Source organism: Lissotriton vulgaris, chromosome 4_1 (assembly GCF_964263255.1).
Source record: "Lissotriton vulgaris chromosome 4_1, aLisVul1.2, whole genome shotgun sequence".
Taxonomy (NCBI): Eukaryota; Metazoa; Chordata; class Amphibia; order Caudata; family Salamandridae; genus Lissotriton; species Lissotriton vulgaris.
The window spans coordinates 839,662,694-839,677,851 of record NC_141691.1 but is presented as its reverse complement, the minus strand read 5'-3'; the positions used below and the strand labels follow the sequence as shown (position 1 = coordinate 839,677,851).

At 49.2% G+C, this 15,158-nt stretch overlaps 1 protein-coding gene across 2 annotated transcripts in view; it reads left to right on the top strand.

Annotated features, from left to right (window-relative positions):
* Positions 1 to 15,158, top strand: part of JARID2 (jumonji and AT-rich interaction domain containing 2) — a 684,143-nt gene that overhangs the window by 244,292 nt on the left and 424,693 nt on the right. For both annotated transcript variants that reach the window (XM_086965161.1, XM_086965160.1), the window contains exon 3: positions 4,608 to 4,740. In XM_086965161.1, the coding sequence (XP_086821287.1) occupies positions 4,608 to 4,740 (133 nt within the window). The remainder of the gene's footprint in view (positions 1 to 4,607; positions 4,741 to 15,158) is intronic.

Genomic DNA, 15,158 nt, shown 5'->3' with positions numbered 1-15,158 from the left:
TGTTTTTCTCTTGGAGAGTCTTTTGTAGCTTGGTGACTCCTCCTTTGGTTGCTAGTGCGCATGGGCATCGGCTCCATCCTTAGATTGTTTTTATCCGCCATCGGGTTCGGATGAGGATTGAAGCGGTCCAGATCGACTTCGGAAAGAAGTGACTTTTCGGCGCGTATTCCCTTTCCAATTCGACGGTATTATTATCGAACGCGATTTCATTTCCATTCCGACGCGTTTCGACTCCAACATCAAAGAAAAACTTTGATCCACGTCGACGAACAGGAGGCCTTTCTCGACGTGGTCAAGCCCGGAGTCCATGGAAAGGACTCCATTTAAAAAATGTCCAACGTGTGGTGCTAAGTTCCCACACAAGGACCTACACGAGGTGTGCAACCTCTGCCTATCGCCTGAACACGAATCCAGGGACTGCGAAGGCTGCGCAGCATTCTCCTCCAAGTCGACGATTAGAAACCGTCGAGCTCGAAGACACGAGGGCTCCGGCTCAACTCGAGCCCATGACGGAACCTCGAGCCCATGACGGAACCTCGAGCCCATGACGAGCTGAACATTAATCGGTCTTCTGCCTGCCCCCCTCGCTCTACCCAGATTGTGGCTTACTGGCCAAAGCTTACGACTTTGGAGCTGGGTAACCAGGTTGGAGCTTCAGCGTTGGCTCAACATACTGCGATTCTGGGAAAAACACTTAATCTCCCCATGCCTGAAAAATTTAATCTGACATAGTGTAATATAAACTGTGTTTATGTAAAGCGCTGAAATAGCTTCCGGTCGAGTTCCCTGGTATATACAAGCTGCAGAAAAATGCACAGAGGTAAAACAAAGCATGACATAACGAGCACTGGCATAGCCTAGGTCTCCCCTTTGGGACCTTATAAGTGTTTAGTTATCCAGCACAATATCCTTGGTGCAACAACATTAAATGTTGCATAGCTAAACACTTATAAGGTCCCAAAGGTGAGATCTATTGGCTATGCCAATGCTTGTTTGCTTTATCTCCTGCATTCTACATATTGCGTAAAAGCGCCAGCTTTGGCATACAGTCTTTTATGATGCTGTGGGAAGGTCCATCTGCAGCACTCACTCGGCGTGCCACTCAGAATGATGGTGTACTTAGGATGACACTTTTCCTGGAGGCCTACAAAACTGTTCCATGGACTACCGTCGAAGACTGTCGCCGAATCCTGTGAAAGGCCTGTCAAAAATTTACTTTATATTCCGGCACAATATATTTTTTTTTAAAATATGTTCAGCGTTTCCTCAGTGAAGTATATTCGAAAAATGTACTCTGGCATTTATAACGATTGAAAACGTTAGAATAAATGTACAGTTTTGAGACCCCATAAGATTGTTTTTATCTTTTTCAAACAATACTTTAGACCAACATTTGCCAGGCCGACAAATCTGCATTCATATTAGATAGACGAGACCTATTGGATCTGCTAATGCTAGTTTATAATAACCCGCTTATTGAGACCTGTAAAGCGCCCACTTGAAAGTAAATGTGCACTTTTCTTTGCTCATTGTTTGGACTAAGATGCTAGAGCAGATGGTCATGTACGTCAGAAAACCCACAGGATGTTCTGCCTGATTAAACCTTCCAGCACCTAAATCCTATCGTAGTCAGGGAGGTAAAATACATTCTATGGTAAATGAATCTGTTGAAGGAGTCTTGATGGAGAAGGAAGTGTTGCATACCTGTACAGTTTTTTATCGACAGATCCTTCCTGAATGGCACATCTCCCCCATCCACGTTGTGGTTTAAAAATATTTCCCCGGAAAAAAACAGATCTGAGTTTCAATTGGCTTAAATGTAAGCGCCACTAACTGTATCTAAAAGCCTTGGATACAGATTTTGTTGTGGGTACTATGTCTCTGAAGTGTTATGCTTTAATAGGGTTTGACTTTTAAATGTTTTTTTTCTTTTTGAAGAAATCATGGAATGTAGAAATAAACAAAGTATAAAACATTTTGATGTTTCTAACGTCAAGCCTGGCAGCAAGGAATTATTCAGATGTTATGAATTTGGAATGAATCCGTCACTGGAGAACAATAATAGCATATAGGAAACTTTTCTCGTCTGAACTTTTAAAATGTTAAATATTGCCTATGCTTAATGCATAACCATCGTGATATATAAAAGGGTTATTTGTGGACAAGTATTCATACGTGTTACTCATCTGAAATAATTCATATGTAATGCTTGTTGCATACTGTGTGCTATGCCTCAATCTATTAATAACATTTTCTCCTAATCATAAGAATCTTTTTGTAATATGGACCAGAGTAAAATCTGTTACGGCCCCTCTGTTTCAGACTCTGAAGATCTGATATTGAATTATTAAGTTGGACATGTCCAAGTAACGGCTATTTATGTATGCCGAAAGATACGCGTTATGCATGACATTTCTGCGGGCCTACAGTAGTTTAAATTCAAACCTGACAAGTGAGGAAAATTATACTTTATGAGTTTATACCCATTGGAACCAGATGTTAAGCGTTCCTGTATCAGTTTGTTGCTAGCTCATTTTATAGGATTTATCTACTTATATCCCTGCTTAATCTTTGCAGTGAGAGGATGCCTTTCTCTATCCCAGAATTCACTAAGAGCATATTAGCTGCTCCCTTGCTTTACAGCACTCCCAGACATCCCTCTAGTTCACCCTGCATCAAAGTACAAAACACATAGGTACTACCTTCAATTGGCATTCTTTCAGTAGAATGGATTAAGAAGTAAATGTGCATTCTATTAGTGCCATCTGTATTCCAGTTGAGGCTGCCCCACCTAACTAGGTTTTTTCTTCCCCACCCACCTATTCTCATTACTGCTTTGAAATTATCCCTTCATGTTGCACCTTTCATTTTGTTGCCTTGTTACTCTCTTGTCTCATCGTGCTTGTTGAATCTCTTCACCTGCCACCTTTGCCTATTCTCTTCCCTCAATTTTTAGGTCGAGCATTCAAAACCTCATACTTAAATGTGTATGTACTTTGTGGGCTCTGGAGATCAGCCCTCGGACTTGACTGCTTCCGCTTATGGACTTCTTTTTCTGTTCAACTGCCTCTACATTTTTCGTCTCTTTTCCTTTTAGTATGCTTGATGCCTTCTACTACGAGTACATATAGTCTACGTTGCTTAGTCTTTAAAATGGGAATTGACTTAATATTTCTTCTTTTGTCCTCGGGGCTCCGAGGACTTTAGGGTTTTCTATACCGGACGTTGCTGGAGCTGGTTCGCTCCTTTTCTATTGATACCATTCAGGTATTTTTATTATACTGGTACTCTCTGGATTTGGTCACTATTTTGTTTTTTTTTCCTTGAAAAGGACTGTATCTCTGATTCCCAATGGTGCATGTTTTATTTTGGATCTCCCTGATTTTAAATATAAAGGCTTTGGGTATTTTTCTAATTACTAAAACACTTCCTTTTGGGTAATTGTTTTTTGGGGGTCACGCCAAAGGCCTGTTTGGTTAATCCGGTCATCCTTACAAATTTTTGCCCTGGTTTCTCGCAACTGATCCTTTCCTTTTTTTATTTACTCTTCTTTGTTTTGACAAAGTAAATGAGCAAAAAGAAAAAATAACTAAATGACACTATTTTCAGTAACATATGCAATATTGTACAAATGTTGTCTTTTTTTAATTTACATGAAATACGTGCTCCTAATGATACATTAGTTGCATCCCTGTAGGCACTCTTATGTTCCTCTTTATGAAATGAGGATTCCACAATAGTTCATATTGAAAGGTACTTCATTTAATGTATTTCACATTAATTTCTTTGAATTTTCCTTCTTCATTCAAGAATTGTAAACAAATTCAGCATTACTGAAGCAAACTCCAATTCCAATGCATTTCGGGCATGTTAAAGCCCTTCATCAGGGAATAGTACTGAGAAATTAAACAAAAAGCAATGAACATAGTGTGTTCTAATGTTGTATAGTATAAACAATGTGCTACGTGTGTCAACATGATTCCAGTCGTTAACCCGCTCTAGAAAAAGTGGTAAAGCTATTAAGATATGACTTGTGGAGCAAATGTTTTATAAAAGGTCTGGAAAAAGTATAAGGGCAACATACTGTACCGTAGAGTTCCATTGTTATGGGACAAATTATTGCTTGCAGTGATTAAAGTTCGTGGATATCGTAGAAATCTAGGACGTGGAGTAAGTAGGAAGGGGTTGGAGACTATGTAGAGCCAGATACAAATGAAAGAATCAGGTGGGGTGTGAGCAGACCATGAACATGTGAGCACCAATTGAAGAACACATCAGTGGAGAAGATAGGAAGTTAGCATGGCACAGAGGTGAGGAGATCAAGCAGTGGTGGCAAGCTTGATGAGGAGGTGAATGGTAGAATTAAATGGACACACGAATAACCAGAAAGGCTGATGAATAGAGAATAGAAGCTGAAGTAAGAAAAAAGAGCAAGGATTATAGTTTTAGCAGTGTAGGTTAGACACAATCTTATTTTAGAAAAGTCTGCTGTGAAATATATACATCTTGTTAGTGGTAATGTCACCTTCTTCGGTCCTCCAGATTTGGCTGTTGATTATTCTGTTTTGCAGTGCGCTGAAAGTTGTGGTTTTTTTTCTTCCCTGCAGGGCTTTTGATTAAAGTCCAGGCTAAGGAATCAGAGTTGTCCTCAGAGACTGAGAAGGATGATACATCGCAAGGATCTTCGCAAACAAATAGCGTGACCTCATCAGATTCAGAAGATGGCCCTCCCAAAAAAAGGTTAGCTTCTCAATAAAACTCTCCAACAAGTTTAGTTGTGAATGAAAATGCAATAAGTTATGGTTTTACCTTTTTTTCAGACATGTCCTTCACACCCTGAGTGTTAGAAATGGGGGTCTCTAGTTGGCAATGGTTTGCACCTTTGTCTAAATAGGGACCCTTCCTTCCTGTCAGGATGAGGGGATACACTACTGAAATAACTCCTGCTCACCCTCTTGGTAGGTTGGCACGAGCAGTCAAGCTTATCTCCGAGGCAGTGTATGAACTAATTGCACATAACCAACAGTAATCCAGTGAAAACACTACACAAGGACGCCACACCAATTTTAGAAAAATAGCCAATATTTATCTGTGAAACAAGACCAAAATATGATACAAGACCAACATACAGGTAATCAAAAATAGGCACTCTGCAAGTTTGACTTAAAAATGCAGTTTATTGAAGTCGGTAGCTCTGTCCAGTGCTACTGCGGTGCTGTAATCAACAGAATCAAACCGTTCTGGCCGACCGCGTCAATGTGGACCGGCTTTAGTGTTAGGAGACTTGTAAAGGGTACCTTTGGTTCCAGCCTACCGCGTCGATGTGGACCAGTCGTGGCAGCCCTCGCGGTTGCGATGTGAAGCATAGCGATGCGGCGTGTGGTGCCCTCAAGTCGCAGTGCAGGCAGCGGCTCATGACGGTCATCCAGCTGCGTCGGTGAGACCAGTGCTGTGGTGCAGAGTGAGGTGGTGCTCGTGGCGGTGCTGACGTGTCACGTTGCAAGCGACGGTGTCTGTTGATGGGAGCTGGCATTGGTCGGCCCAGACTGCAGTGTGGGACGGAGCGGTGCGTTGTGTAACTTGTGAGCGGTACCCCCAAACCATGGTGCGGTCACAGGTGTCGCGGTCAGCGCAAAGCGACTTAGTCGGTGAGACCAGTGCGGCAGAGTGAAGCGGTGCGGTGCGGAGCTCACAGGTTGCGGTGCAAGCAGTGGCTCGGTGCCGGCGGTCGTCCGTGAGACCAGGGTTGCGGTGCAAAGTGGGGCAGTGTCCTTTGCAGTACCTTCAGGACACGGAGCCTGCAGCGGTGTCTATGACTGTGTTGGCTGTTTTACCCCTCTGTGGCAACTGAAACCCAGGGTTCCAGAGCCGGTACCCAGAGCCAAGTGAAGTCTTTGCTGTCCCTGAGACTTCGTGAACAGGAGGCAAGCTCTGTTTCAAGCCCTTTGAGATACTCCTCAACAAGTAAAGAAAGTTCAGTCCAGTCCTTTCACTGCCTAAGGCAGAAGCAGCAACTGCAGTCCAACCCAGCAAAGAAACAACACAGCAAAGGGGCAGTACTCCTCCTGGTAACTCTTCCAGCTATTCTTCTTGGCAGGTTACTTGATCCAAGCAAGTTCTAAAGTTCTGGGGTCTGGGCTACAATATTTATACCACATTTTCCTCTGTTCATTTGTGGCAAAAGTATCTCAGCTCAGTCCAAACCAGTTATGTCCTCTCTGGCCCAGCTTCTTGGCAGGGGGTGGAGACGGCATTATGTAAGGTAGACCGGGCCTATTCAGGCGCAAGGGAAATCTCCTCCCACCACTCTAAATGTAGACCAGACTTATTCAGGTGCTAGTGAAACTCCTTCCACTACTCTGAATGCAGCCGACTCGTCCAGGAGAGGCAGGACACACCTCGACACCCCCAGTGGCTGTCCACAGGGAATTTACATTCCCCAGGCCCTGTCACTCCAAAACCAGACAGTCAAACACAAACAAGCAGAGGCACATAGGATGGCTAAGGAAGAAAATACTCACTTTCTAAAGGTTGTATTTTCAAACACATAACATAAAAATCATCTTTACTAAAAGATGCATTTTTACGTTCTGAGTTTAGGCATACTAAACTCCATTTCTCTATCTCGTCCCAATGGGAAGTTATACTTTTAAGATGTAACAAAGCACCTCCCATTCTATCCTATTGGAGCCTTTACGTAGTGTAAAACTAAATACGCTGTATTTCGCTATCTGAACATCTCACACCCACCAGTACACGTCCTACCTTTCACATAAACTGCACCCCTCTCACAGGGGTACCTTGGGCCTTCATTAGGGGTGACTCGCATGTAATAAAAGGTTAGGGACTGGCAAGTGGGTGCACTTGCTAGGTCGACATGGCAGTAAAAACTGAGTGCAGCCACTGCAGTGGCTGGTCCGAGAAACTTTTGCAATTCTGATTGTGTGTATGGCATAATCAGTGCTGCAGGCCCACTAGCAGCATTTGATATACAGGCCCTGGCACCCAAAGTGCACTTTACTAGGGACTTAATAGTTAATCAGTTATGCCAATCAGTGAAACACCAATCAATAAACGTAACTTACCTGGAGAGCATATGCACTTTAGCACTGAATAGCAGCGGTAAAATGCCCATTGCCCTAAAACCAACAAAAACAGGCTCAAAAACAGGAGGCCAAAAAACCAAGTCTGGGGTAACCCTGCTGAAAAAGCCAAGTCTAACACTGAGTCAATCATGGCGTAGCATTAGGAGCCCCTATTTTTTATTTTTTCCCTTTTGATCTGCAGCCCCAAACAGAATTAGAATATTTAATATAGAACATAGGAGAAAATATGCAATACATATGTAAACTGGTAACCATTTAGAAGGGAAGTAGAATTTTCTGGGGTAAGAATGAGGGAGGGGTAAGAGGGTCGATCAGGAGACAAATGAACCTATTCTAGTCTGGAGCTCTAACATCAAATAACCTTTAACTGAGGGTATCTGGGGACCAAAAACCCTGGATTAGTGACCGACTCTGTGAGGATGGAGGTCTTTTTTTGTTTTGTTGCTATAACCAATTTTGTACGAGAAAACAAAGACCAGCAGTATAAGCAGACAATAGCGCATATAAAAAAAATGGTGTCCTTACAACATCGTGTATGATCCTGAAAGTTGAGGAAAAGGCAGCGGAACACCCACCAAAGCTCACGGTACGTCCATGAAAGCTTCTATCACCCCTACTCATTTTCCCCACATTTTGCGATACTTCCTCTGGCATCCCCTGGCTTCATATAAGGGCTGTTCCTGCGCAGTGCACCAATCTACCCCCCTGCGCCATCGGGTCATGGTGGGAGCCGTCTAGTTCAGCCAGGTTGCCGCAATGTCTCTCTTGGCCACCATCAGAGCCGTATTCAAAAAGAGTTTGTCAGCTTTGGAGCCAACCATCCCCTCGGTGATTCCCAAGAGCACATTCGTTGGGTTAAGAGGAACTTCCCATCCCAGCATCTCAGGAAGCTCCCCTACCACTGATTCCAAATAGTGCGCGACTAAGAGAGCAAAACCATACCATGTGCTAAAAGTCAGCTTGTGGGTGGTTGCAGCAGGGGCAAGATGCATCGGGTCTGAGCCCAGCACGGTGGAGGAGAAGCAGTGTGAGATAGGCAGCCTGCTAGTAGTATATCTGGGCTAGGGGACGCCTCGGCGAGGCAGTGACCGTCTTGGGGGCCATAGACGCTTCTCTCCAGTCGTCCTCCTCTAAGGACCCAAGCCATCCCTCCCATCTGTCTCTGTGTGTTGGGGTGTTTGTGAGGGAGCAATAGATACGGGATATTCCTCCTTTCCCCAGGTTACCCGTCATGATTTGAGCTTCGGGCGGGCTGTATTCAAGTTGGGAGGTGCCCGCCGAGATGTGAAGGGCGTGGCGCAGCTGGAGGTAATGGCAAAACTGTGAAGTGTGGAGGGAGTATTGGTTTTGCAAGTCCTGAAAGATGTGAATGTCACCGCCCCCGTGTCCTCCAATTGTGAAATCCCATGCTCGAAAGCCAGAGAGGTTGACAACCTCCCAGAGCCTAGCGCCTGCCAAAGCTGGGTATATTGAGTCAGTTTGCCCGACCAGTGGGTGTGGCACAGAGAGGCCCGCCATGGCAGTAGCACCATGCGGGTAACTTCGTGCAGGGTTCTGGGGACAGTATTCCCGTACAGCATCCCCTGGATGTTGAGCAGACCGAGGGTCTGTAGTTCCAGTCGGTATGCCAGATCCGACCAGCCACCATTGAACCAGTCGTGCAACGTAAGGAGCCGAGTAGCTAAATAATAGAGATACAGGTTTGTCATCCCCAGACCGCCATCAAAGTGCGGGATCCGGCACTGAGTGCGGGCCCTCCCACCCCCCACAGGAACTTGACGGGCAAGATGTACATTTCTCTAAACCATGTCTGGGGTAAGGATAGGGGCGTATTCTGAAGCACGTAGAGCAACTGGGGCAGAATAATCATTTTAAATAAGGCTATTCTGCCCATAGGGTTCAGCGACTGCCGTTTGAGGTGATCCGCTCGGGCCTTCTTCACTGCCACTCAAAGCACTCCCTCAAGAGATGAAGGGAGACCAGGACGGACTTAGCGGAGTTCGGCCGGAGGTCCTTTCGAAGAGACAATGCCCGGAGACACCGGGGTCCCGATTTTGCTGGCTCCACCAGAAATAGCAGAACGTCATCTGCATAAAAAGAGCAGTTTTGCCTTTCTCCAGGCCAGGCCGTTTCCACCCCGTGATTAACTCATCCGATTGTATAAGGCAGGCAAAGGGCTCCATCGCCAATGCGACGAGGCGGGGGAGTGGGGGCATCCCTGTCTCATGCCCCTCCTCATGGGAAGGGTCGTGACAGAGCTCCGTTAACCAGCACCCGGGCCCTCGGTTGGCAGTATAACGTCTTTACCAATTTGCGGAAGTTCTCCCCAAATCCCATTTCCGTCAACACCGCATCTAGGTACCGCCAGTCCACCAAATCAAACTTTCTCGAAATCGACGAGAAGAGACCAGTATTGGGTAAGTTGCTGGCGGTTCGCTAGAGCGAGGTAGAGACGCCAGAGGCAATGCAAGGTGCCCCGGGAGGGCATGAAGCAGAACTGATCCGGATGGATCAATGTGGCGCTATGCAGACGTAGGCGGTTGGCGAAGACGGAGGCGACCACCTTGAGTCCTGAGTTGGAGGGAGATGGGGCGATAGTCTGAGCAGTGCCTTGAGGGAGGCTGAGACTTGAGGATCACCACGATGGTGGACACATCAGTTTTGGAGCGGAACGAGCCCTTGTTGGCCGCCTCAAGATGCATCTCGAGGAGGTGGGCAACCACTGTATCGCGGTAGGCCGCATAAAATTCCTGCGGAGTCCGTCCGGCCCCGGGGTCTTACCAGAGGCCATGCGAGTGACTTTGACATATGACTTTGTTGATCTCCTCTGTAGTGATCGGGAGATCCAGCGCCTCCGGTTCACTGAGCCGCGGAAGAGGGATCTGCTCACGATGGAGCAGCACCGAAAGTGGGAGACTGGGAGGCTGCGCAGAGTAAAGGGCAGCGTAGTATGTGGCGAAGCATTGGGCCACCGCCACTGGGGATCGTTGTACCATACCGTCTGGGGCCACCACCTCAGAAATTATGCGTTTGGCCATGGGTTAGGTCGCTAGACGATGACTGAGTTTCCCATTTTTGTCTCCTTTCCCATAGACGCGCACTACAAAGGACCTCCACAGCAGCTTGGCAGCTTCTAGGGAGGGCTGCTTAATCTCATCCCTCAAAAATGCCAGTCTCCTTTCCTGGGCCTCGGTTCTCTCTTCCAGGGGTTGGTCTTCAATTAGGATGGCTTGAGCTTCTAGGTGCGTAGGCCGGGAGTCTTGGGTGGTTTGTTTGAGTTTGAGCTGGCCCTTGGCGAAGCCACAAATGGTGGTCTTGCCAGCCTCCCACAGGGTACCAGGGGAGGGAACAGAGCCATGATTAGTGATAATGTAGTGGCAGAGCTCATCGGCCACAGAGTCTGTGAATTCTCTATGCTGGAGAAACCAGCCGTTCAGCCTACAAATAGGGCGCAAGGACTCAGGGAGATCTCCCATCCGCAACACCACAAGGGAGTGGTCCGATAAATCTCTGGGAAGTATGTTGATATTAGTAATTAACCGACAGTCCAGGGCAGGCATGACAATTTAGTAGTCTGGCATGCGTGTGGTGGGATGCCGAAGTGTGGGTGTATCGTGGGGCCGTCTGGTGCTAAAGTCTCCAGGCATCGCAGAGCCCCAGGGCGGCAGCCCAATTCGATAAGATTAGAGTAGGTAATTCTAGAGGTCGAGGGGGTGTTAGTGGTGTTGAGGTCAGGGTTCGTTACTGCATTGAAGTCTCCCCCAATAATGGTCATACCTGGGGGCAGGGTGGCAACCAATGCTGCAACTCTCATAAGTGTGGGGGCCATCAGCCAAGGTGGGGAGTAGACGGAGAGCAGGTTCAAGGCCCGGTCCTCTATGGTGCCTTCTGAGGCGACGAAGCTACCCTGAGGATCATTAGTGACCTTGTGTAAAACAAATTGGAGGGCGCGGCGCACAAGAATAGCCACCCCTCTCGACCCTCGATTGAAGCCAAAGTGCCAAACACTGCCATAGCTGTATCTCGCCAGGAAGGGGCACTTATTGCCTACAAGGTGGGTTTCTTGGAGCAGCAATATGTCAATAGTGTGGCGTTGTGCGTAGCGCAAGATCGCTATTCGCTTGATCCTGTCTAACAGCTCATTAACATTCCAGGACATTATATGGAGTGATCCCTTCCTGTTGCGGTGTCAGTCATTGGGACTGTGAGAGCAGGGTGAGACACCGAGAGCAGGTGTCAGGTGCGGGTGAAGTGTTCCGCCTGCGTGAGGTAGTGGATGGGCCTCCACAGTACTGGGTTTGTGCATGCTAGCCATGTTAGTGGGCAAGAATGCTGGTGCAGTGAACAAAGTGTGCCAAAAACAAACTGGGACAACATTCCCCTTCCCCAACCCTATCCCCTCCCTATACTTAAGAAAGGGAAGCATCTGTCGACCCTAACAGAAGAAACTAGAAGAGATACCAAACTAAAACGCTTGAGAATGGGGAATCATGGAGGACCCCTCCTCATAGGAGGTTCTGTGATGTTCATCGAGAGAGATAAATGATGGTTAACTTAATTGCAGTACTGTAGGTCACGGAACTGGTTTCGGCCCGTGGCTAATACAGCCTCAGGGTTGATCCGTGAAAAGGCCCGGACTCCGGGACAGATCTATGTCCACTAGTTCTGGAAGAGACTGCCTGGGTGAAGTGCCCCCTGGGTGTGAGTGATTAGAGGAGCCAGAATGACGGAAGGTGAGGAGATCTCTCGGGATTGCTCCGGATGGTGGAAGCCGAGAGCGATCCGGCGGCAAGTCCGATCTGGCCTGTCTGGGACCTCGCCCCCTACGTGAGTGGTTGCGCTGCGAGCACAGATCTGTCAGGCCCCGATGGGCACCCCCATCGCTGACCCCGGGGGTGGACTTTGGGCGTTGAGTCTCAAGGGGCGCTCCTCAGTCAGCCATGTCCAAGCCTTCTCCGGAGTATTGAAGAACAGGGTTTTGTTTTGTAACACCACCCGGAGGCGGCCGGGAAAAGAAGCCTGTACTGGAGGTTGAGGGTGCGCAGCTTTTGTTTGACTTCTACGAAAGAGCGTCGCCGGCCTTGGACCTCCCGGGTGTAGTCTGGAAAGATCATGATTGTCTGGCTTTGGTATTGGAGGTGTTCCTGCTGGCGCGCCTCAGACAGATGGAGTCCTGATCTGAAGTTAAGGATCGCACTATTATCGGCCTGTGGGGTGCACCAGGCAGTGCCTGGGGCCGAGAGATCGATTGGCCCGTTCGATTGCAAACCATGGGGAGAGGAAGTCCCTCTGGGCATCCACATACGTAGCCAGTGGTCAATGAAGTCGGATGTCTGGCTCTGCTCTGAACCCTCTGGTAACCCCAAGAGGCGGAGGTTATTCCACCTTGACCTGTTCTCAGCATCTTCGGCCCGCCTGTGGAGCTCCTGGGTATGCGTCTGAATGCAGGCGACCTGGCTTTTAAGTTGCTGGACATCATCCTCCACCATGGATATGTGGGACTCCGTCTCTTTGATCTGGGCCGTAGCATTAAGGAGGTCTTGACTGAGAAGTCATGTCAACAATAGACCTCCGCAATCTTGCCCTCTACCGAGGATTAGGAGGTGTGGATGGCTTGGAGGATAGTGGCCAGGTCATGAGCGATTGGGACGTTCTCCGTGGTACCCCCATCGCCCCAGGCTCTGTGGTCGTACAATGGTCCATCTTCGTTTTGGAGGCGGGGGTCTATGATGCCCGATCTTGCCTCATGGTTGCCGCTCAGCTTGAACGGAGTGCGTGCAGGTCAGTAGCCACTGCTTATTCCAAGCCAGGAGGAGAGGAGGCGCCGGGTCTCAGGACCACGCGGCCCTGCAGATCACGAACAATCCGTGGCTCTCAACAGGCTCTTAACAGTCCCAACCACGACTCAGCCCCGCTGCCAGTGCACCCGTCGCCTACAGTAGAGCGCAGGGGGGTAAGCGGTCATCCAAGAGGTCGGGCGGGGGTCCTCTGCAGCACTGACAGGACCCGGGTCCCGCACTATCAAGATCCACAGGTGGCGGTTGGTGCGGCCTCCTGGGGCAGGGATGGAGAGGCAACAGCCGGGGTGGGGTGGGGGGGTCTCCCCTCTAATCAGAGGCGTCCTCGTGCAGCCCCCAAAGGAAGAGCAAAAAGAGAGGGAGAAACAGCCCACCAGGCCCCCGCCGTCAAGTCCGACGGCCAAAACGCTGTCTCAGCGTTATCCCCACGTGCCGTCTGGTGCAGATATCGCACAGCAGCGTCGGGCCCGGGCTGCAGGGTCCAGCCCACAGCAGAAGGGATGCAGTTGCCCCACATGGAAGAGACAAGGAGCAGGCCAACAGAAGGGGGGGGGGAGGAAGGAAGACCTCAGCCACCCCGATGCGATGGCATCCAAGGAGCAGAGCCAGACCCAGGCCACAGCCAAGCACGGTAAGGCCCCGCGGCGATGCCGTAGATAGAGGACCGCCCAGCCCCTCCACTGCTATCCGGAATGACAGCCGAGGTGCTCCGGGTCTCTGCTGCCGCCTCTAGAATGACAGCGCAGAGGCAAAGGAGCGCAGTCCACGCGGGTGGTAGGCCCAGAACCCAGGTGCAGACATGCAGCCGGGGCGCAGGAGGCAGACCTGGCAAGCCTTCATTCGCCGTTGGCTGAAGGGGAGGAGGGCGGGGGGCAGGAGTCTAATCCCCTGCCAGCCGAAGCGACGGCCGACCACTTGCGGTTACCCTCCATCCACCCGGGGACCCACAACCGAGCGCGGCAGACGGGCCCACTCCAGGCCACCCTCAGCGCCTCTCACCTCCAGGGGTCCGGGTCTGCACCGGATTAGTGGGCGGACCTTCGGGACGAAGGGGACCAGCGTGGGCAGCTCTGCAGTGCCGCTCTTCGACACGCCGCAGCCAGGGCCGCCAGATCTCACAGGGCCCCCATGACAAGCCAGGACTTGACTCCGGTGAGAGCGCCATCTTAGGCTTGCAACGGGCCGGAGTTCTGCAGCAGGGTCTGCCTGCGGCGTCCAGGTGGCCGCATCGCCGCTCCCAAGGTAACGGCAGGGATCCTGACAGCAGGATTGCGGGACAATCTCTCGTCGATGGTGTCGCATGATTGAGGGGTCCAGAGCACTTCTAAAGTGTGACTGCCATCTTGACGCTCCTGGCCACGCCCCTGGGATGGAGGTCTAAAGGTCATAAAGGGTAGCATTCCCTTTTAGAAAGTGATTTCAGACCAGTAGCGTCTGCCACCTATGCACCTCTTGAAACTGTGAGTCTTTATCTCTTCTCAGACTTGCAGAGTTTGATGGGATGTTCGTAATAAGGTCGGCAGCGAGATGAAGGTGGTTGCAGAAGATACGGAAAAAGACTGAGACTACTGCCTTTGTGATTGCGCTGTTCAGAATTTCAGAGTTTCCAGTTTGAGAGTCTTGGCTTTTGAATTCTGTCAAGCCGAAGCCATTTCAAATTGTCAGGTCAGCTAGATAGCTTTCCAAATGTTTGTCTCGGTGGCGTGCTTTGAAAGTGAGACACAGAAATGTTGACCTTTATACGAGCCTATAAGGGGAGCCATTTCAGATCCCTCTGAGTTGGGATGTCAGACCCTGTATTGGGAGGCCCAGGGGGGTACACAGGGCTAACAGGGGCTACTGGACCTCAGCCATGGGAGCCAAGTTAATTGTATGTGAAACTCCTGTGTGTGCCCTACTGTGGCCCAGCAAACTGGCTGAAGTAGAGCTCCTTCAGCACTTGACTGTCAGTGGTAGCAATGGCAAGCTATCGCAACCTTTTCAGGCAGTGTGGGGTGGATCAAGCTCAGAACTCCTCAATCACCCAGCAGGGCAATAATTGATTTTCCAACACCTTGCTGGTCTCTTATAAAAAAGAAAGTACTATAATATACACAAAAACGAAGAGCTACAGCCAATATGCAAATTACATATGAACATCCACTGGCGTGGGACCACTGTACCCATGGTGTCCGGTTCCCTTCTCTGCATGGGGCCAAAACGGACATTATGCTTCTGGGCTATAAAGCCCCAATCAACTTGGACCCCTGGTGGC